This window comes from Pygocentrus nattereri, chromosome 25 (assembly GCF_015220715.1).
Source record: "Pygocentrus nattereri isolate fPygNat1 chromosome 25, fPygNat1.pri, whole genome shotgun sequence".
Lineage (NCBI taxonomy): Eukaryota > Metazoa > Chordata > Actinopteri > Characiformes > Serrasalmidae > Pygocentrus > Pygocentrus nattereri.
Genome location: NC_051235.1, coordinates 65,001 through 88,264, shown reverse-complemented (window position 1 = coordinate 88,264; position 23,264 = coordinate 65,001). Strand labels below are relative to the sequence as shown.

At 45.5% G+C, this 23,264-nt stretch overlaps 2 protein-coding genes across 4 annotated transcripts in view; one reads left to right on the top strand and one right to left on the bottom strand.

The window, feature by feature from the left end:
• Positions 1-227: 227 nt before the first annotated feature.
• Positions 228-11,017, top strand: cflara (CASP8 and FADD-like apoptosis regulator a). The gene is made up of 10 exons (XM_017687118.2): positions 228-565; positions 2,127-2,458; positions 3,372-3,477; positions 7,939-8,071; positions 8,148-8,206; positions 8,314-8,371; positions 8,480-8,532; positions 8,786-8,861; positions 9,114-9,624; positions 9,716-11,017. The coding sequence occupies exons 2-10, from the start codon at positions 2,160-2,162 to the stop codon at positions 9,840-9,842; spliced, it is 1,422 nt and encodes a 473-aa protein (XP_017542607.2). The 5' UTR covers positions 228-565; positions 2,127-2,159; the 3' UTR covers positions 9,843-11,017.
• A 702-nt stretch (positions 11,018-11,719) lies between these two features.
• The window catches only part of LOC108414284 (UDP-glucuronosyltransferase-like), a 20,699-nt gene continuing 9,154 nt past the window's right edge, over positions 11,720-23,264 (bottom strand). For 2 of the 3 annotated variants that reach the window (XM_017687116.2, XM_037534632.1), the window contains exons 2-5: positions 20,999-21,130; positions 18,703-18,790; positions 14,054-14,273; positions 11,720-13,385 (exon numbers count right to left, since the gene is read on the bottom strand). In XM_017687116.2, coding sequence (XP_017542605.1) covers positions 13,106-13,385; positions 14,054-14,273; positions 18,703-18,790; positions 20,999-21,130 — 720 coding nt within the window. In that variant the 3' untranslated portion in view covers positions 11,720-13,105. Of the gene's footprint in view, positions 13,386-14,053; positions 14,274-18,702; positions 18,791-20,998; positions 21,131-22,662 lie in introns of all 3 variants that reach the window. The other variant, XM_017687117.2, reaches the window with a different exon arrangement.

Here is a 23,264-nt window from a genome sequence, read left to right as displayed (position 1 = left end):
ATCAGAGTATCAGATTATCATTATCAGAGTATCAGATTATCAGAGTATCAGATTATCAGAGTATCAGATTTGCGAATCAGTCATACCCGAATAATAATAATAATAATGATTATATTATTATTAGTATTATTGTTATTATTATTATTATTATTAATAATATTATTATTAAGAGTTCAGACTGTCGAATCTGCGCCGCGGGTAACTGCGCTAGCTGAGCTGAACCCGCCGACTGTCTGCTGGTTTGTTTACGGAAGAACCGGACAGTAAGTCCGCGGCCTGGCCAGCTGTTCGCCGCTGTTCGCCGCTGCTCTGAGGAGGAGGAGGGTGGTGGTGGTGGTGGTGAAGAAGACTCTGAGAAAGTGAAAGTGGGATGAAGAGCTGGGTTTTCCCCGCCACAGCGCCGCTTTCTGTTTCCTCTGCTCCACCGCGCTCCTGAGAGACGGCGCCGCGGAGGCTCTCCTGAAGCCCAGCTCAGCTTCTCGCCTTCGGCCTGAGAATGTCCGCCTCGCCCGGCTGGGGCTGCGGGAGGTGGGTCTCCGGGAACGCTCTGCAGCTCAGTCGGAAGGTGAGTGAAAAACGGCAGAGTACAGTAACGAAGTAAATGAAATTAGTTTCTGTACTTAAGTGTTTTTTTCCGTGTACTTTACTGAAGTATTTCCATTTTGTCCGACTTTTCACTAGTAAAGGAAACTCATTTGTGACCCTGTGATTAGAGCACGTTTTATTGAGCTTAAACTCGTAACTCAGTTGCATTAATTACTCTTTTAGTACTTTTACTTTATACTTAAGTACATTTGAAGGGAAATACTTTAGTATTTTTACTCAAGTGGAGGTCTAAAGGGAGGAGCTTCTACTTTTACTGGAGTGATATTCTACCCTGAGTATCTGCTCTAACTCCAGTACATGGTTTGTGGCTTCGTCCACCACTGGAAAAAACCTAGAACAGCGTTTCTTCCGGAGCTCTGCTAGTGACGTCATGTATAAATAAACATAAAATGTGTGGCCACACCATATTAACGCATGGGAACGAGATCCTACATAGCAGGCACAATTATTAGGCAGGCGAGTATGTTGACCATGTCATCATTGTCGTGCATATTGTCCAGCTCCCAGCTGTATGAAGCTAAAGCAGACCAGGTGGTGTGTGTTAGTGTAGTGACGGGGGATGTGGTCTAAGGACATGGACACCCTTCTTCTTTCAGAGGGATGCAGCACTCTTTAAAAGGCTAAGATATCGAGGCGTGGCCACAGAACCATCAAATGCTTGGCTGCAAATAGTCAACAGGGTCACAAGAAACGTGTTGAGAAAAAAAAAAACACCACTGCTGTGTTTCCTGTCTCTGTAGGTCTGAACAGTCTGAGCTGGTTGGTGTTGGTGGTCACTGCTGTGTTTCCTGTCTCTGTAGGTCTGAACAGTCTGAGCTGGTTGGTGTTGGTGGTCACTGCTGTGTTTCCTGTCTCTGTAGGTCTGAACAGTCTGAGCTGGTTGGTGTTGGTGGTCACTGCTGTGTTTCCTGTCTCTGTAGGTCTGAACAGTCTGAGCTGGTTGGTGTTGGTGGTCACTGCTGTGTTTCCTGTCTCTGTAGGTCTGAACAGTCTGAGCTGGTTGGTGTTGGTGGTCACTGCTGTGTTTCCTGTCTCTGTAGGTCTGAACAGTCTGAGCTGGTTGGTGTTGGTGGTCACTGCTGTGTTTCCTGTCTCTGTAGGTCTGAACAGTCTGAGCTGGTTGGTGTTGGTGGTCACTGCTGTGTTTCCTGTCTCTGTAGGTCTGAACAGTCTGAGCTGGTTGGTGTTGGTGGTCACTGCTGTGTTTCCTGGCTCTGTAGGTCTGAAAAGTCTGAGCTGGTTGGTGTTGGTGGTCACTGCTGTGTTTAATGTCTCTGTAGGTCTGAACAGTCTGAGCTGGTTGGTGTTGGTGGTCACTGATGTGTTTCCTGTCTCTGTAGGTCTGAACAGTCTGAGCTGGTTGGTGTTGGTGGTCACTGCTGTGTTTCCTGTCTCTGTAGGTCTGAACATTCTGAGCTGGTTGGTGTTGGTGGTCTCTGATGTGTTTCCTGTCTCTGTAGGTCTGAACAGTCTGAGCTGGTTGGTGTTGGTGGTCTCTGATGTGTTTCCTGTCTCTGTAGGTCTGAACAGTCTGAGCTGGTCTAGGAGGAGCGATGGCTGATGGGATGTGTCTGCTGGTGACCAGTGTGGTGGAGGCTCTGAGTCAGGAGGAGTGTAGAACCCTAAGGTACCTGTGCTCAGACCTTCTCTCGGCTGACTGCGCTGAGGATTGCAGAGGAGCCCTGATCACTCTCACGACGCAGACTGTCCACTCACGGCCCGGAGACGCCGTCCTGAAGGAGGTCCTCTTCCGACTGAACCGCTTCGACCTTCTGAGGAGGCTTCTGGGAGCCACCAGGAAAGATGTGGAGGAGATGCTGAAGACGAGGGGGCGTGTTCTCTCAGATTACAGGTAACTCACTGCAACGTTATGGCCGGTTCCCTATCAGATTACACATAATTATCTTTAGGTTAGTGTCTGATATGGGTTTCAAAGGGTTCTTTGAGTTTTCATAGTTCTATATAGAGCCATATTCTTACTAAAGGACTTACTAAACTCTGCTAAAGAACCGTCTTTTTTAAGAGCATAGACAACAATTAATAGATAATAATTCACCTGTCAGACTTATTTTGGTCTTAATTAGAATTATTGAAGAAAAATTTTCATATTTCAACTGAAGGAGCTCCAGGTCAGGTAGACATGTTAAGGGGTTAAACACAGAGTTTTTAGGAGCACTTGATAATTTCTACTGAGCGCCACCTGGTGGATTTGACTTGTAATCTGCTGAAATATGCATTTATGGGCTCTGGATCTTGTGCGGGAGGGCATAAAGCAGTTGCTTTGATATTAAAGATGAAAATTTGTTAACCTGTGAAGATTCAGCTTCTCTGGTTTTGGCTGGCATTGACCACTCGGGCAGCAGTTGTCAAACTTTGAAATGCTGGGGCACAAGGCAGTAGGCAGTGTTACTCCTTGTACCAGGTCTACCTCAATGTTATTGCACCTGTAGTCTGTTTAAGTGGGTCAGATATTAATATTTGTCCTGTAAATCGGTGTGTGAGATGTTAGGTGGTCCTGCGTGAGCTTGGCTGTTTGTTGTTATTGGAAATGACCTGTAGTCTAGCTATGATCTGTCCAGACCCACAGGCAGGAAATCATGCCTGTCAGTGAGAGTGTGTTTTGGATCTGTACCAAATCCTTCTTTTCTTATCAGTGTGAGATAACATGGAAAGTCTGGTGGAGCTTAGCTGGTAAATGCAGCCGTGTGTGTGTGTGTGTGTGTGTGTGTGTGTGTGCACGTGTATGTGTGTGTGTGTGTGTGTAGGGTTCTGATGATGGAGCTCAGTGAGAGTTTGAACACAGCCGAATTACAGTCCCTCACATTCCTGCTGAGCAGCACTGTACCCAGGGGCCTGCTGGAGCGAGCTACGGTACAACTTCTTACACCTTTACACTCTTTATATTCTATATAACTTACATACATTTTACATCCTGCATACACTACAAACTCCATGCTTTAAACCTTGTATATCTGTATACCCTTTATGTCTTTACATATGTGTCCTGCACAGGCTATATACTATACATATCTTTATACCTTAAATGCTTTATTTGTCATATACTTAAACACTTTATCTCATAAACCCAATTCCAGCGAAGTTGGGACGTTGTGTAAAACATAAATAAAAACAGAAAACGATGATCTGCAAATCCTTTTCAACCGATATTCAACTGAATCCACTACAAAGACGAGATATTTAATGTTCAAACTGATAAACTTTATTGTTTTTTGCAAATATTCACTCATTTTGAATTTGATGCCTGCAACATGTTCCAGAGAAGTTGGGACAGGGACGTGTTTCCCACTGAGTTACATCACCTTTCCTTTAACACTCAATAAGCGTTTGGGAACTGAGGACACTGATTGAAGCTTTGTAGGTGGAATTCTTTCCCATTCCTGCTTGATGTCCAGCTTCAGCTGCTCAGCAGTCCGGGGTCTCCGCTGTCGTATTTTGAGCTTCATAATGCGCCACACATTTTCAATGGGAGACGGTCTGGACTGCAGGCAGGCCAGTCTAGTACCTGCACTCTTTTACTACGAAGCCACGCTGTTGTAACACGTGCAGAATGTGGCTCGGCGTCGTCTCGCTGAAATAAGCAGGACGTCCCTGAAAAAGACGCTGCTTGGATGGCAGCAGATGTTGCTCCAACACCTGTATGGACCTTTCGGCATTAATGGGGCCTTCACAGATGTGCAGGTTACCCCTGCCATGGGCACTAACACCCCCCCCCCACCATCAGAGATGCTGGCTTCTGGCTTTTGAACTTTTGAACACACACACACACACGTCTTCTAAGCCGCTCCTCCCTCTGGGTCGCGGGGGGGGGGTGCAGGAGCCTATCCCAGCTGTCATTGGGCGGAAGGCAGGATACACCCTGGACAGGCCACCACTCCATCACAGGGCAGACAGACAGACACACTCATTCTCACCTAGGGGCAATTTATCGTGTCCAATTGGTCTGAATGCATGTCTTTAGACTGTGGGAGGAAATCCACACAGACACAGGGAGAACATGCAGACTCCACACAGAAAGGACCCTGGTCACCCGGCCAGGGAATCAAACCCAGGCCCCTCTTGCTGTGAGGCGACAGCGCCACCCACCGCACCATTCCAGTAAAAACAAAGTTTCAACATGAATGTAAAAAACCCCAGGTGAGCAAGCCAGGGGCGACAGTGGCAAGGAGAACCTTCCTCAGAGCTGAGGAAGAAACCTTGGGAGGAACCAAGGCTTACAAGGGTGGACCCGTCCTCCTCTGGTCACACTACCTAGAAACTGACAAGAAAAAGAACCCTATACACCACATAGGTCTGCTGTTATGCTCATGTGTAATGATATAGTCATAGTATATCTCTGCTATCGGAACAGAACCTCTTTTCACCAAAAGGGTAACTTTAAAGGAGAAGGAAAAAACCTACTTTACTTTTAATTTCAATAAAGTCAATGCAAACAGAATTTTTTCCAAGTCATTTTGGGTCGTTTCTTTTAGTCCATTATTCATGAAACTAGTAAGGGGTGACAGGTACTTTTAAATTATCTCTGGTTATCTTGGGGGCTTTATAAGACAAAGTTCTTCCCCCAGCTGCAGCCTTAGGAATTCTGGGAACTATTAATAAGCCAGCGCTCTGGGATCTGAGTGGTTGTGATGGCTCATAATGTGACATAATGTCTTGCAGGTACTCGGGAGCGAGACCATGTAGGGCTTTATACGTCAATAAAAGGATTTTATAATCAATACGGAATGTAACAGGCAGAGAATGAAGTGATGATAGCACTGGACTGATATGATCAGATGTTCTAGTTTTAGTGAGGACCCTGGCTGCGGCGTTTTGGACTAGTTGGAGTTTAAATTCCTGCTCATGCATCCTGACAGTAGCGCATACAGTAGTCTAGCCTGGAAGTAATAAAGGCGTGTACTAGTGTTTCTGCATCACGCAGGGACAGGGCATTTCTGATCTTGGCAATGTATTATTAGTATTAATGGTGCCTTCACAGATGAGCACATCACCCATGCCATGTACACGAATGCCACCATAAAACATCATCAATACTGGCTTTAGACCTGAGCACTGATAACAAGCTGAGTGGTCTTCAGCCTGGAGGACACAGTGTCCATGATTTCCTAAAAGAATTTCAGATGCTGATTCGTCGGACCGCCGGACACTTTTCACTTCCCCTCAGTCCATTTTAAATGAGCTCAGGCCCAGAGAAAGTGGCAGCGTTTCTGGGTTTAATACTGGATCTAATACTCGTTTTTGGCCTCGTCCCTTACATACAGAGATTTCTCCAGATTCTCTGAGTCTTTAATGATATTCTGCACCGTAGACGATGAAAAGCAGAAGCTCTTTGCTGTTTTATGTTGAGGAACGTTCTTCTTGAGTTGTTGCTCTATTTGATGGTGCAGTCTTTCACAGAGTGGTGACCCCTCCTCCTCTTTACTTCTGAAAGACTCCGCCTCTCTGAGCTGCTCTTTATAACCAGTCACGTTACTGACCAGCTGCCAATCAACCACCAGGTGTTTTTTAGTATTACACAACTTTACCAGCCTTTTGTTCCCCCGTCCCAACTTTTTTAGAACATGTTGTTGGTGTCAAATTCAAAACAGGCAAAAAAAAAAATCAATACAAATTCTCAGATACATTGGTGTGAAAAAGTGTTTGCCCCTGGAAGACTTGCTCTGGTAAATGGAACAGTGAATTCTGCTGTCTACCAAAAAAATCCTGAAGGAGAATGTCTGGCTGTCTGTTTGTGACCTCAAGCTGAAGTGCACTTGGGTTCTGTAGCAGGACAATGATCCAGTCCACCTCTGAATGGCTTAAGAAAAACAAAATTAAGACTTTGGAGTGACCTAGTCAAAGTCCTGGCCTGAATCCGATTGAGATGCTGTTGCATGACCTTAAAAGGGTGGTTCATGCTTGGAAACCCTCCCATGTGGTTGAATTACAACAGTTCTGCAAAGATGAGTGGGCCAAAATTCCTCCACTCTTAAAAGACTCATTGCCAGTTATCACAAAAGCTTGATTGCAGTTGTTGCTGCTAAGGGTGGCCCAACTAGTTATTAGGTTTAGGGGGGCAGTCACTTTTTCACACAGGGCCCTGTAGGTTTGAATTTCTTGTTCCCTTAATAATAAAGACCTTCATTTATAACTGCATTTTGTGTTTACTTGTGTGATATTTGTCTAATATTTAAATGTGTTCGGTGATCTGAAACATTTAAGTGCGACAAACTTGCAAAAAAAAGTCAGGAAGGGGGCAAACACTTTTTCACACCACTGTATGTCAGATATTTGACATGTTGTCCTTGTAGTATTTTCAATGAAATATAGGGTTTAAATGATTTGCACATCACCCCAACTTTTTTGGAAATGACAATACTCGATATGCGAATTTGTGGGTTGAGCTGATTATAAATGTTGGTGTTCAGTCACCTCCCTTATCCAGAGCGGCTTACAGAAGGGTTTTGTTGTCCACCTGTGTATGTGATCTTGCAGAATTAGTCCAAACTACCCCTGAGCTCAGATACTGCACATAAGTTTAATTAAAAACATGTGAATAGGGGATGGATCAGCGTTCCTGTGTCAAGAGACGGATCTTCATTCAGTGTTTGAACGAGGTGATGAGGGAAGTTCGTTCCACCAACTGGGCTCCACGACAGAGAAGAGTCCTGATGCTTGTCTTCCATGCGTCCTGAAGGATGGCGGGACGAGTCACGGTGTCCTTGAAGCTGAAAGGTCTCTAGGTATGGATTGGGCTTTGACCATCAGGGACAGAGGGGCTGGTCCATGTTTGGCTTTGATGCAGCTTCAGGAATCCAGTGAGGGGAGCACAGCAGTGGAGCATCATGAGTGAACATAGGAAGGTTGCGTTCTGGATCAGCTGAAGAGCCTGTTGGGCCGGGGCTGAACTGCAGCAGTCAAGCCTGGAAATTACAAGAGACTGAATGAGCACCTGAGTGACCTTCCTGGAGATAAAGGGTCCAGTTCTTACATCAAGACTCTGTTTTAGTGAATGGAATGACCAAGGACTTCTTCAAGGACATGGCAAGGTGATAGTAAGGACCTGTAGTAGCTGGGATTCAACTGCCGGTGGTGGGCTGCTGTTTGGCCACTGGTCAGAGAGCCGATGGTCTGTTTATTGATAGGAGGCGATCAGAGCTGACATCTCTTTGATTTTTCTAGTGTGACAGGAGTGTGTGAGCTTTGGGAAACTTTGTGATGTTCCAGATAAATTATCTGACCGTGCCTTTAGATCAGTGAGTTTTGGGGAAACCCGGTTTGTGCAGGTTGGCGGAGAACAGAGGGTTTTTTTTATAAGGTTTTTACTGTCTACAGAGCTTCTTGGATGTTGTGGCAGAGCTGGAGAAGATGGATATGGTTTCATGTGAGAAGCCGGACCTGGTAGAGCAGCATTTGAGGAACATCAGGAGAGTGGACTTGGCCAACAGGATACAATCGTACCAGAGAGGTAAAACTGGACATCACTCAGGTCACAGTACAGTGGTGAGGCTTCTGATGATAATTCTGTGTTTTGTTTGATTTAGATCAGCACAGAAATCGACGAGAAGTTTCTCAAAGTCCAGCAGTGCATAACGGAGCACGGGTAACACAGAGAATGTCCACTGATATTTCTTTACTGCTGAGAGACTGAAAGTGTCTGTGATGAAGATGGTGGTGATGGTGGTGAGTCTGGGTTTGGTCTCTGTCCAGGTTGGTCTTGGTCGCAGTCATCAAGCTCCAGTGAGGAAACAGCAGCCGCTGCCTGAAGGTATAAAGTTTCTAAAGCCAGAAAGACTCTAATGAAGATTACTGACTGATTACGCTGACTGTCTGATCTGATCTGATCTGAACTCGTGACTCTCTATTCTTTCTGCAGAATTTGAGACTCTGAAGCTCTCAGTGCCTGAAAGTGGAGTGCAGTGCTCAGAGGTTTACTACACAACCCCTCCCCTGACTCCATAGCCCCTCCCCTGGCTCCATAACCCCTCCCCTGACTCCATAACATTCTTCTCTTTCTCTTTTACTCTTAATAACCCCTCCTCTTTCTCTTTATCCCCATGGCTCCTCCTTTTAGATGTGATCAGATGTGATTTGATGTTAGACGCTGTTATCTGACACTGGTTTATGATTGAATGAAGAGATGTTAGTGGATGTTCTCTCACGCTCGTTCTTTGTGTTCTAGAGGGTTCCTGTGGTTCAGCGCTACTCTGAGTGTGGAGGTGTGTGTGTGATCGTTGACTGTGTCGGCTGTGATGGAGGTGAGTCCGAGAGAATGGAGAACTGTTTGATACAGTGAAGGCCTGAGAACCTAATGGAGCTGATTTTGAACTGTGTAGAGCGGTGAGTGAGTGTGAGTGAGTGAGTGAGTGTGAGTGAGTGTGAGTGAGTGAGTGTGAGTGAGTGTGAGTGAGTGTGAGTGAGTGTGAGTGAGTGTGAGTGAGTGTGAGTGTGTGTGAGTGTATGAGTGTATGAGTGTGTGTGTGTGAGTGTTACACTGCTTGTTGTTTCAGGTTTGTTGAAGGAGACGTTTGAGCGGCTTGGTTTCCGAGTGGACCTTCACGCGCTGCTGACCGTGACGGAGCTGAGTTCGGTGTTGAGGTCAGTGAGCCAGCAGAGGGCGCTGCAGCGGGCTGCGACCTTTTGCTGCTGCCTGCTGAGCCGCGGCTCAGAGACGCACCTGCTGGCCACGGATGCTGAGGGTCCTGGATTCACTCTGACTGACCTGTGGCAGATTTTCTGCCCCGTGCGCTGCCCCCTGCTGGTGGGAAAACCCAAGCTATTCTTCACCCAGAGCTATGTGGAGGCTCCGCCCACTCTGGAGCAGGAAGACCCATATTTGGAGCCGGACGGAGTGCCGTACCGCGCCGTTCCCACCTGCGCTTCGGCCAGTGAAATGCTCCCGGCCACTGCAGACGTCCTGTGGAGTGTGTGCACAACGTCGGCCAGGCAGCTGGCGAGGCGAGACCACCACTCAGTTTACCTGCAGATGCTAAGCTCCGCCCTCCTCCGCGCACGCGAGAGGTGAAGTAGAACAATCGCTCTATTTTAATAAAATATTTCTGCAAAACTTCTAGAAATTAATGGACGTTCCTTGTCCTTCCGTGTCTTTCAGGAAGCTTCATGTTCTGGACGCTCTTACCGAGGTGAACAGAGACGTTTATGAGCACAATCGGCAGAATCCCGATAATCTGTACCACCTCACGCTCAGCCACACACTACGCATGACTCTCTGCCTGTAAAGCAGAACCACAGAAGCACATTCGGCTCCATTAGACTTTAAATAAGCTACTTTAGTGCTGCTTCGCGTTAACACTGCCATTATTTTACACACGTGACTTATTTATTTAGTGTTTAGCGGCTCACGCTGAGACCAGCCGAACGCGGTCAGGCAGACCGGACGGTGTCGTTACTATGGGGAACATTTAGTGTCTTCTATTATTTCTTTTATTAGGCAGCTAATAATAAACAAATACTTTAAAAAAGTAGCTAAAGAAGAATAATACACAGAGCAGCTGTTTTGTATTTTTATTTATATGCGTGTATATAAACACGCGCAAAGTTTGCACCTAACTTGGCCGTCTGTCACGCTACGATTGGCGTTACGGACGCGAGGAAAATGTGGCTTTGTTGGTCTTCAGTGTGGAGCTTGATTTACTGAAAGTAACTGTAGTTTAGATCAGAATCTCAACTCGTTCAGCGTCTGGATCGTTAAGTAGATTTGTGAACACACACTTTCAGGAAGTCCGAATTGAAGATGAATAAAATCAGAATTAGAATTTTTCCAGTTTTCAGTGGAAAAAAGGAAAATTACTGTGAAGTGAAGGAGAATTAAAGACACCTGATTAACCCTTTAACACCTGTTAACTTACTGCTGATGAAGTTCAGAAAGGGCAGATGAGTGGATCAATCAGTTAATCAGTTAATCAGTTCATCCATCAGATGTGACTGATAAGCACAGAGAAGCTAATCTGCTGTAACACATTACTTTTCATTTATAGTAAAAGTATCAATATCAGACCCTAAAATCAGCATCATAATCAATATCTGTACTTGCATGATTATTAATGAATATATGAATAATTCTATAATAGTTTCATCTGCGTTGATAAGGATTTCAATTCGGTTATTAAACTTTTATGCAGTGACATTAAATATTTAGTTGATATTTTCATAAAATATACAATTTTTGTTTACTTGTGTGTAAAATTCATAAACATCAAACAGGTGCATGCTGGGAGTTAAGAATTCTGATCATGTGACCTTTTACATCACTACATAAAAATGATCCAAATAATCGAAAATTTCATTTATAGTTGTTAAAATCTGAATTCTGGTCTTGGTTGTGAGATTAAAGTGTTTAATCTGTCCATAAATGTCAGTCTAAATATGAATAAACACAATATAATCATTGGAATACTGGAGTTATTCATTTACACACACACACATACACACACACACACACACACACAAAAACACACACACACACATACACACACAAAAACACATACACACACACAAAAACACACACAAGCACATACACACACACACAAACATACACACACACAAAAACACATACACACAAAAACACACACAAACACACACACATAAATAGCTGTTCTTGATTAGGCCTTCAGCCCCACCCACTACACCACCACCTGTAATGACAGGTCCATCACAACACACACACACTCTCTTACACACGCATACACTGTCTCACACACTAAACACACACACACATAATAAACACACATACATTGTTCATGAATTGATTACTGTTATCTATCTGTGTGATGTTATACGGGTGGGGTGGTGTGTGGAGGGAACTGAGGGGGATGGTGCAGTTTATTCTTTACACTGAGACGCTGTTTTATGAAAGTTTAGAGAACTTCAACTCCATTCATGATGGAGGGAGACATGCAGGGCGCTGTGCGGCAAAATAGTCCCCAAAGAAAACTCATTATTCCAGATTTTCCACTGTTTTCCATCATCAACGTTCCATATAAGCTCAGAAGACTCGTGTAGGTTCTCTGGAGGTTCTGGATGGTAAATAAAGTGTCTATATCTGTGTTGTCATGGCGACGCCTGGTTCCCATCACCACCACTGTAATGGAATGGAGCAGTTTATTATTCACGTATTTATTAATGTAAACAGTGCAGGTTAAACAGCTTTAGATGGAGTCTTTTCTCGGCGGCGCCTGTCAAGTGGTTCAGGTTGAGGACGTATGGAATGTGAGTCGTTAGCTTTATTGATTTGTGAGATTGTGAATGCGTTATTTCTCAATCATTTCTTCAAGGTTAAAATAAAAAACACATGGAAATATTTGTAGCCCTAAATTTCCGCACCAGGATCCACCACGTCAAAAATTTGCTTGATGAGCAGAACCAATGGAAACAGCAAAAATTTGTTAATTAAAAGCAACTCAGACAGTAAAAATGAACTTGTAGCTGCATTTACCCATAAATCTCTGTGAAATGAATAATATTCACACCGTTACACTGAATAATCACAAAACACAGTAAATTAGAACCAGGCTAATCGTGCAGTTCCGCTGGACTGACGTGAGAAATTCAACAGTTTAAATCTGATTTACTGAAGTGTAAAAGTTCTGTTTTCACTGTATTTCTGGGATGAATTAAACATTAAGCTCATAAAACATCACGTTATTAAACTGTTGCTATAGCAGCATTAGATTTCAAGGTAAATGATGAAAATGATGGCTGTGGAGTTTAAAATCATTCTTATTAAAATATAAAACAGCCATAAAAAACAAAGGAGTTAGGATAAAGGGGATAGGGATTAGGGGTTAAGGTTGAGGGGACAGGGTTCAGGATGGGGGGGGTAGGGGTTCAGGATTGAGGGGATAGGGTATAGGGGTTCAGGATTGAGGGGATAGGGGATAGGGGTTAGGGTCAAGGGGACAGGGTTCAGGATTGAGGGGATAGGGGTTCAGGGTTCAGGGATTAGAATTTAGGGTTGAGGGATTAGGGGTTAGGGTCGAGGGCATAGGGTTCAGGGTCGAGGGGACAGGGTTCAGGGTCGAGGGGATAGGGGTTCAGGGATTAGAATTTAGGGTTGAGGGATTAGGGGTTAGGGTCAAGGGGACAGGGTTCAGGGTCGAGGGGATAGGGGTTCAGGGTTCAGGGATTAGAATTTTGGGTCGAGGGAATAGGGTTCAGGATTGAGGGGATAGGGTTCAGGGATTAGAATTTAGGGTTGAGGCATTAGGGGTTAGGGTCGAGGGGATAGGGTTCAGGGTCGAGGGGATACGGTTCAGGATTGAGGGGATAGGGTTCAGGGTTCAGGGATTGGAATTTAGGGTTGAGGGATTAGGGGTTAGGGTCGAGGGGATAGGGTTCAGGGTCGAGGGGATGGGGTTAGGGTCAAGGGGACAGGGTTCAGGATGGGGGGATAGGGGTTCAGGGTCGAGGGGATAGGGTTGAAGGATTAGAGTTTAAGGCTGAGGGGACGGATTAGGGGGTAAGGGTTTATTGAGGTGTTTGGTCAGTCATTCTTCCTCTTCTCTGATTTCCTGCTGCATTTTCGGAAACACAACAAGCAGCATTTCATCAGCACTACGACTAAAATCACCATGACAACCAGCAGGAAGCCTATAACATCCAGGCTGTGATACTGGAACCAGTTAAGGTCGTGAGCCGCAGGCCGCAGATGCTCTGCCCCTTTGTGTCTCATTACAAACTCTGTCCAATAGACTGCCAGGTCCAGAGGCTCTATGGGCCGGTCTTTATGGACAGCAGAGAGCTTCACCATCTTCTCTTTATAACTATGAGGGAGAGAGAGCGAGAGAGAGGGAAATAAGGAGAAATATGATGATGATGATTACAAAGACGAAAAGCAACAGAAGACAACGCCGGACAACAAACAGTTAACAGTACATGATATTTAAGAATAAGTTTTTTAAATCATGTTTTTCATACATAATAAACAGTTAAGATCTAAACAGCGGTTTGGTTTCTAGATAAACAGCGGTTCACAGTGGTGGTGATGGGAACAAGACGTCCCTCTAAAAGCTCCTCACAGAAAGTTCCTACATGAACTGGTTCTGAATTCACTGCCTGATGACTGAGACGCTGTTTTATGAGAGTTTAGAGAACTTCAACTCCATTCATGGTGGAGGGAGACATGCAGGGCGCTGTGCGGCAAAATAGTCCCCAAAGAAAACTCATTATTCCAGATTTTCCACTGTTTTCCATCATCAACATTCCATATAAGCTCAGAAGACTCGTGTAGGTTCTCTGGTGGTTCTGGATGGTAAATGAAATGTCTATATCTGTGTTGTAGTCATGGCGACGCCTGGTTCCTATCATCACCATTGTAAAGATTTCTGATTTCACACCAAACCCTCTGAACGTTTTGTCTGTAACTCGCCGTTTTTGTTCTTGCTCTTCTTTCTATCTGCTGAATTTTTGTGATTGTTATTGATTAACTTGCCTGGTGTTGTTGATGACTGTGTTGAGGGCGTCGATCAGCATCTCTGCCGTGATCTCACGTACATCTAGGACCACGCTCACTCCTCGACTTGCCACCCGGTGGGCATTGTCCCCCTGGTCACCAAAGAGTGGCACCATCACCATGGGAACGCCGTGGCAGATGCCCTCGTAGATGCCATGAGTTCCACCATGAGTGATGAAGGCTCGGGTTTTAGGGTGACCTTAAATCAATCAACATGCAACCGTAAACGTCACGACAACGGTTCCAAGGTTTAGTCAGAGGGTGAATAATTTATTCTATCAGGTTAAATAATCCACTGTTAATTAATACACTGAGCTCATTCTCTGGATTTTAAATCCTCCTCTAAAGGTTCTTCATAGAACAGGATCCTCATGTGTTTCATATCTAAACACTTTCCAAACCCGCTGCAGCAGCTTCAGCAGCTGGAAACTCTCTGACGCCGTTTCACACGAGTCTACGATGTGGACTGAATGAAGAATGAAGGGTTTCCGGCGTGACGGTCAGTCCTTAGTGATCTCCTGAGTGTCCGTCGGTCAGTTTCACACAGAATGTAGACGGACACACGAATCCACCAGCTCCACATGGTGAGAGGCAGGTGATGTGTCTCGTATGATCTCGTGATGAGATGGAATGGAAAGGGCAGCTCTACGGATTCAGGAAGCGTTTGAGCTGGATTTCTGAGCTGGATTTCTGTCTTTACTGACTTTACTGTGTTTACAAAGTGCTCGTGTTCCAAACACTCCAGTACAGCGTGAACAGTGATGTAAAAATATCTACCAGAGCTTCATTAGCTCATTCATTAGCTTCATGAATGGCATGTGGAGCAACTGATAGAAATGATCTAGGATAAATAAGCAAATCTTGCTACGATACCTTTCACTGAAAGTTGAGACCATTTTGGAAGCATCCGTTTGTAACAGTTTCAGGCATAACAAGTTTCAAAAGAATATCAGCTGATATATAATGTTCATTTATATTTCTCTAATAAAGATCCATCCATTCATCTATTATCTTCTGCTTTTCCGGGGTTCGGGTCACGGGGGCAGCATCCTAAGCAATGAGGCCCAGACCTCCCTTTCCCCAGCCACTTCCACTAGCTCCCCCTGGGGGATTCCAAGGCGCTCCCAGGCCAGCTGGGCGATATAGTCACGCCAGCGTGTCCTGGGTCTTCCCCAGGGTCTCCTCCTGGTTGGACTTGCCTGTGACATCTCCTGGGGAGGCGTCCAGGAGGCATCCTAACCAGATGCCTGAACCACCTCAGCTGGCTCCTCTTGATGTGGAGAAGCAGCGGCTCTACTCCGAGTCCCTCCCAGATGACCGAACTTCTCACCCTATCTCTAAGGGAGAGTCCAGACACCCTGCGGAGGAAACTCATTTCGGCCACTTGTATTCGCGATCTTGTTCTTTCGGTCATTACCCAAAGCTCATGACCATAGGTGAGGGTGGGAACGTAGATCGACCGGTAAATCGAGAGCCTTGCCTTATGGCTCAGCTCTTTCTTTACCACAACAGACCGGTAAAGAGCCCGCATCACTGCTGACCCAGCACCAATCCGCCTGTCAATGTCCCTGAGACCCTGAGATGCTTAAACTCCTCCACTTGAGGCAAGAGCTTATCCCCGTCTCCAGCTCTCCACCCTTTTCTGCCTGAGAACCATGGCCTCAGATTTGGAGGTACTGATTCTTATCCCAGGTGCTTCACACTCGGTTGCAAACTGATCCAGCGAAAGCTGAAGTTCACGACCTGATGTCCCCAGTAGGACCACATCATCTGCAAACAGCAGCGATATGACCCTGAGGCCACCAAACCGGACACCCTCCGTCCCCTGACTGCGCCTAGAAATTCTATCCATAAAAATTATGAATAGAATCGGTGACAAAGGGCAGCCCTGACGGAGTCCAACTCTCACTGGGAACAAGTCTGACTTACTGCCAGCCATGCGAACCAAACTCCTGCTTTGTTTGTACAGGGCCTGAATGGCTCGTAGGAAAGAGCCATGTACCCCGTACTCCCGAAGCACCTCCCACAGAATACCCCGGGGAACACAGTCGAATGCCTTCTCCAGATCCACAAAGCACATGTGGACTGGTTGGGCAAACTCCCATGAACTCTCCAGAATCCTGGAGAGGGTGAAGAGTTGGTCCAGTGTTCCACGACCCGGGCGGAACCCGCACTGCTCCTCCTGAATCCGAGGTTCGACTATAAGCCGGACTCTCTTCTCCAGTACCCCTGCATAGACCTTACCAGGGAGGCTGAGGAGTGTGATTCCCCTGTAGTTGGAACACACCCTCCGGTCCCCCTTTTTAAAAAGAGGCACCACCACCCCAGTCTGCCAATCCAGTGGCACCAACCATGATGTCCACGCAATGTTGTAAAGGTGTGTCAGCCAAGACAGCCCCACAACATCCAGAGCCTTGAGGAACTCCGGACAGATCTCATCCACCCCTGGAGCCCTGCCGCCAAGGAGCTTTTTAACTACCTTAGCGACTTTGGCCTGAGTAATGGACGAGCCTATTCCCATGTCCACAGACTCTGCCTCCTCACTGGAGAACGTGTCGGTGAGATTGAGAAGGTCCTCAAAGTAATAAAGATGACAATCATACAGCACTGATATTTCTTCAGTGTTTTCAAAAACACTCCCAACAACGTATCAAACATGGATGAAAATAGTGTGGATTCGGAGTCAATTCAACAGTGCTGGAGAAAATCTAAATGTAAACACAGACAGTAAAAGATAAACTGATATGATGAATAAGCTGTGATGGAGCTGTTCTGGGCTCAGGTTGATTCTTGTTGACTGATCACTATCATTTCGTAAATGTAAACAGTGAATTCTCTTTTCTTGCAAAATTAAGTTGTTCCACAAGACTCTGTTTTAGAACACTACATTTCCAAAAGTCTTCACTCCCCCACCCAAATCACTGAATCCAGGTGTTCCAGTCACTTCCATGGCCACAGGTGTATAAAGCCGAGCCCCTAGGCCTGCAGACTGCTTCTACAGACATTAGTGAAAGAATGGGTCGCTCTCAGGAGCTCAGTGAATTCCAGCGTGGTACCGTGATCGGACGCCACCTGTGCAGCAAGTCCAGTCGTGAAATTTCCTCACTACTAAATATTCCACAGTCAGCTGTCAGTGGGATTATAACAAAGTGGAAGCGATTGGGAACGACAGCAGCTCAGCCACAAAGTGGTCGGCCACGTAAAATGACAGAGCGGTCAGCGGATGCTGAGGGGCATAGTGCGCAGAGGTCACCAACTTTCTGCAGAGTCAGTCACTACAGACCTCCAAACTTCATGTGGCCTTCAGATCAGCTCAAGAACAGCGTAGAGAGCTTCATGGAATGGGTCTCCATGGCCGAGCAGCTGCATCCAAGCCTTACATCACCAAGCGCAATGCAAAGCGTGGAATGCAGTGGAGTAAAGCGCCGCCACTGGACTCTAGAGCAGTGGAGACGTGTTCTCTGGAGTGACCAATCACGCTTCTCCATCTGGAAATCTGATGAATGTCTGGGTTTAAGTTTCAAGTTTATTTGTCATTTTCACAACAAGGCAGGACATTTATGCATTGAAATGCTTGTGGTGAGACTCAGCTAATCACTCTACAGAATGTAAATAAGTAAAATATAATAAACAAAATGGAATATATTAAACAAAATATAAAGACAATATACATTTAAGTGACTCAGTGTTATTGTTCTTTAAGGTGGCTTAGTGTTAAGCTGTTATTGTCCATAGCAGAGATGATATGATATGATAATAATGCGCTCTGTTTAATCTCAATCTGTTTGTTGCTTCTCTTCAGTCTTCAGCCCTGTCTGATTTACATAACCCATCATCCCCTGAGAGCATGGTTTCCCTTTATAATCACACTGTCTCTGGACTGCTTAATTATTTAGCCCCTTTTAAGAATAGACTCCTCCCTGCCGCCTGCTCATCAAGTTCCTCACTAAGACTGCATTCTTTCATCTACGTAACACTGCTCATCTTCGACCACTCCTGAACTGAAACAATATGCAAAATTTTTAGTTCATGTCTTCATAATGTCCCGTATTCACTACCCTCTTTGTTGGTCTCCCTGTAAAGTCTGTACTAAAGCTAAAATTTAGCTTTATTTTAGCTGAGAACTGCTGACCTCTTACACTCCCTCTCGCTCTCTCAGGTCTTCTTGTAATAACGCACTTGCTGTACCAGCACCAGACTTTCCACTTTGGGATGGAGGTCCTTCAGTGCCACGGCCCCCAAACTCTGGAATTCTCTTCCTCAATCCTTCAGGGACTGCTCTCCTTTTTCCTCCACCAAATCTGGCTTAAAGACTTTTTTCTTTAATACACGTTTTTCTTCCTGCTCCACTGCTTAGTGGGTTTTTTTTGCCCATGCTCTGTGAAGCGACCTTGGGTTTGTGAAAGGCGCTGTAAAACGTAACAGAGCTTAGAGTTTAAGCTTTAGTTAGAAAGGTTTAAATAATCATGTTTTCTGTTTGTGTTTTTTGGTCTGTTTCTCTCCTGCTGAGAGGGGTGCAAATGTTTAGAAACTACTAAACTTGGTGTTAAACTAGTTTGTGGTTCAGCTCATTCTGATTTATTGATGACAAACCTGACACTGGTGTGACCTTAGTGTGAGAGACTCACCCAGCAGGTCATTCTGAGGAAGCCACTTCATCAGCTTCACGTTATCAGGAACCTGATCAGGAATGTCTCCCGTGTATCTCCACAAAACCTGAGGAGCAGATCAACACAGCTGCACTTTACAGGAGAGGACAGAGCAGACTCTACCTGCTCAGGAGACTGAGGTCGTTTGGAGTGCAGAGGCCACTCCTGAGGACCTTTTTCGACACAGGGGTGGCATCAGCCACCTTCTATGGAGTGGTCTGCTGGGGCGGCAGCATCTCCACTGCAGACAGGAAGAAACTGGACAAACTGGTCAGGAGCGCTGGCTCGGTCCCGGGAACTCCTCTAGACCCCATGCGTGAGACTCTGGCAGCACTGGGCAGTTCCTTCAGTGACCGGCTCCTTCACCCCAAGTGTGTGAAGGAGTGCTATCGCCCTTCCTTCCTGCTGCTGTGAGACTGTTCAACCAGCACTGCTCCCAGTAGACCACACACACACACACACACACACACACCACACACACACACCACACACACACACAATACACACACACACACAATATACACAATATAAACACACACACACACACACACACACAATATACACAATATATACACACCACACACACAATATACACACACACAATATACACAATATAAACACACACACAAAATACACACACACACACAATATACACAATATAAACACACACAAAATACACACACACACAATATACACAATATAAACACACACACAAAATACACACACACAGACACACACACACACACAAAATATACACAATATACACACACCACACACACAATATACACACACACAATATACACACACACACAATATACACACACACAAAAAACACACACAGACACACACACACACAATATACACACACACACAATATACACAATACACACACACCACACACAATATACACACACACACACCACACACACAATATACACAATATACACACACACACCACACACACAATATACACAATATACACACACACACCACACACACACAATATACACACACACACACACAAAATACACACACAGACACACACACACAGACACACATTCAGAATGCGAACATTCTTCATTGTGCAATAGGCTAAGTGCAATACAGATTTCTATGCAACTCTTATTTTATTTTATTATTATCCTTATTTTCCTGTAAATAGTCGAGATTTAGCTTTAATTTTTATTATTTATAATGTTGATAATGTTTATACTGTTTCCCGTTTCTACTACTGAGTGTCTTACTCCTGTTACTCTGCTGCTGCTGTAATACTGTAATTTCCCCGCTGTGGGACTAATAAAGGATCATCTTATCTTATCTTATCTTATCTTATCTTATCTTATCTTATCTTAAACACATAAGACCTCCAGACGGTCCCTGGTTCCTGCTTAGGACACCCCTGTGACTTAAGGTGTGGGAATGAGATAATGAATTCAGTCCATAGCTTTATTAAGTAGTGGCCACACATTATTGTTAGTAGAAATCGAACACAAACGTTTTGGTTTCGTACTTTTGCTGATCTTCTGAGTGTAAGTAAGTGAAGGTGTGGTCTGCAGAGACCCACTGCTGCACCTTTAAGACCCACTGTTTCTGTTTAATTGACTGAGCTCATCTTTAAATGCGGCCTGTGAAAAAGTCCTGTGGCATATTTGTTTGTTTTCTACGCTCTTAACAAAGATGGTTCTTCAAGGGTTCTTCAGTAAAGGCAATGGTTCTATATGGAACCATTCCATACTTAATGGTTCTTTGCATGATGAAAATGTGCTTCAGCTTGATAGAGAATGTGTTGTATATGGTTATATAAAGCACCATATTGGGTTCTGATAGTATTACAAGCTTGATGCTATACATAACCACATAAACGCCATCAGTCTGATGAACCACTTTACCATGCAGAGAACACTATAAACATGCAAATGGTTCTTTGAGTGAGAACCAGCTTTTTAAATGTGTAAAGATAACTTAAGACTTTTACTTAGAAAGTTAACAAAACACAGAATTTGTGTTTGACCCATTGCGTACGACTGTATGTCACCAGGGAGAGGATCTCAGCTCACAGTGAAAGACTGCAGCACTTTGCCATGTCCTGAGCCCACCGTCCACTTCACACCTGTTTAACATTTTCTGTGTTCAGGAGAGTCAGGGCCAGGGCCAGACCAGGAGCAGTGTTAGACTGTAAATGTAGCTCCTCAAAACAGTCAGACTGATCCTCTTGCAGTTGAAGAGTTTTTATTTAGTGTTCGGTCTACAGGCACTGATGGAACGGAGCACTTACTCTCTGAGGGATCCGGCTGAAGGCCTGGAAGAAGATGGAGGCTTTTTCTGTCGGCATCGAAGGCACCAGTGAGCCGAGCGTAAACACCACGAGGCCGTGTTCTCCAGACCCTTCCACGAACTCCTCCACCTCCTACAACGAGGAAAGGTAAAAATTCCTAAAATTCCTCAGGAGGAAAAACACATAAGACATAACAGAAACAACGAGATGCAGAAGCTGAAAAGCTTTAAACTTCGACCTTTAAGGCGATAAAATGTCCATAAAGAACCATAAAGACGGTAAATAATGTAAATAACGGTAAATAAATGTCCATAAAAACAGCCGCCCCACATTGAGGAGTTAGATTACTATGGGCTGGTTTGGCTGCAGTTCAACTATCAGGCCAAAAGAACACACGCCTGCTTTGAGACACGTCTCAGGAATTCACTTCATTTTAGAGATTCTGAATTAGGAAGAAACACACAAAGCTGGACACAGGAAACACACTGCAGCTCCACAGAGCACAGATCCACACACTGTCCTGGGAGTGACTTCATCACCCCGATGGTGTAACCTGTGTCCTGCTTAACTACCCTGTTAAACTGTCCTGCATGACAGTCCAGCCTAACAATCCCGTATAACTGTCCTGCATGACAGTCCAGCTTAACTATCCCGTATAACTGTCCTGCATGACAGTCCAGACTAGCAATCCCGCATAACTGTCCTGCATGACAGTCCAGACTAACAATCCCGTATAACTGTCCTGCATGACAGTCCAGCATAACTATCCCGTATAACTGTCCTGCATGACAGTCCAGACTAACAATCCCGTATAACTGTCCTGCATGACAGTCCAGACTAGCAATCCCGCATAACTGTCCTGCATGACAGTCCAGACTAACAATCCCGTATAACTGTCCTGCATGACAGTCCAGCCTAACAATCCCGTATAACTGTCCTGCATGACAGTCCAGCATAACTATCCCGTATAACTGTCCTGCATGACAGTCCAGACTAGCAATCCCGCATAACTGTCCTGCATGACAGTCCAGACTAACAATCCCGTATAACTGTCCTGCATGACAGTCCAGCCTAACTATCCCGTATAACTGTCCTGCATGACAGTCCAGCTTAACTATCCCGTATAACTGTCCTGCATGACAGTCCAGACTAGCAATCCCGCATAACTGTCCTGCATGACAGTCCAGACTAGCAATCCCGCATAACTGTCCTGCATGACAGTCCAGACTAACAATCCCGTATAACTGTCCTGCATGACAGTCCAGCATAACTATCCCGTATAACTGTCCTGCATGACAGTCCAGACTAACAATCCCGTATAACTGTCCTGCATGACAGTCCAGCCTAACTATCCCGTATAACTGTCCTGCATGACAGTCCAGCTTAACTATCCCGTATAACTGTCCTGCATGACAGTCCAGACTAGCAATCCCGCATAACTGTCCTGCATGACAGTCCAGACTAGCAATCCCGCATAACTGTCCTGCATGACAGTCCAGACTAACAATCCCGTATAACTGTCCTGCATGACAGTCCAGCATAACTATCCCGTATAACTGTCCTGCATGACAGTCCAGACTAACAATCCCGTATAACTGTCCTGCATGACAGTCCAGACTAACAATCCCGTATAACTGTCCTGCAGCACTACAGAGTTCACTTACTGCAGATAGGGGTGAACTCTCTTTGCAGTTGATTCCGCCGATGTAGACCATGTTCGGCATGCCAGGTTTGGGGAACTCAAACGTAAAGTCGTACCGGAGCAGAAAGACGGCACCATTGCTCAGCAGCTCCCGGTACGTCACGTCTTGGTCCAGGTAGTGCCTTGCCAGCTCATCAAAGCTGCTGTACATGACCCGACAGAGCAGCAGCTCCATGATGCTCTGCAGGTAGTTCTGTAGGCGCTGGGGGAAGGTCAGATGGGCAGTGACGGTCATGCCAAACCTGGGCACGTAGGACGGGGGGGCGGGGCACTGAGCAGCCAGAATGTCTAATCCACAGGGCAACCCGCGCAGGAAGAAGACGGACGGGAGGTGCAGGACGGTGGCCAGGATGGTGCCACAGGGCAGGAAGGGGTCAGTCAACACCAGGTCAAAACCTTCCTGCTTCAGTTTCTCCATCAAAGTCTGGTTGTACAGCAGAGCCTCGCAGCCTCGGACCTGCGTCCGTGTGAAGAGCAGCAGCGTCTGAACGCTCAACACAAGGTCCATCAGCGGGGGCGAGTGCTGGAAGGAGCCCTGCTGCATCCCCTTCATGCTGGAGGTGA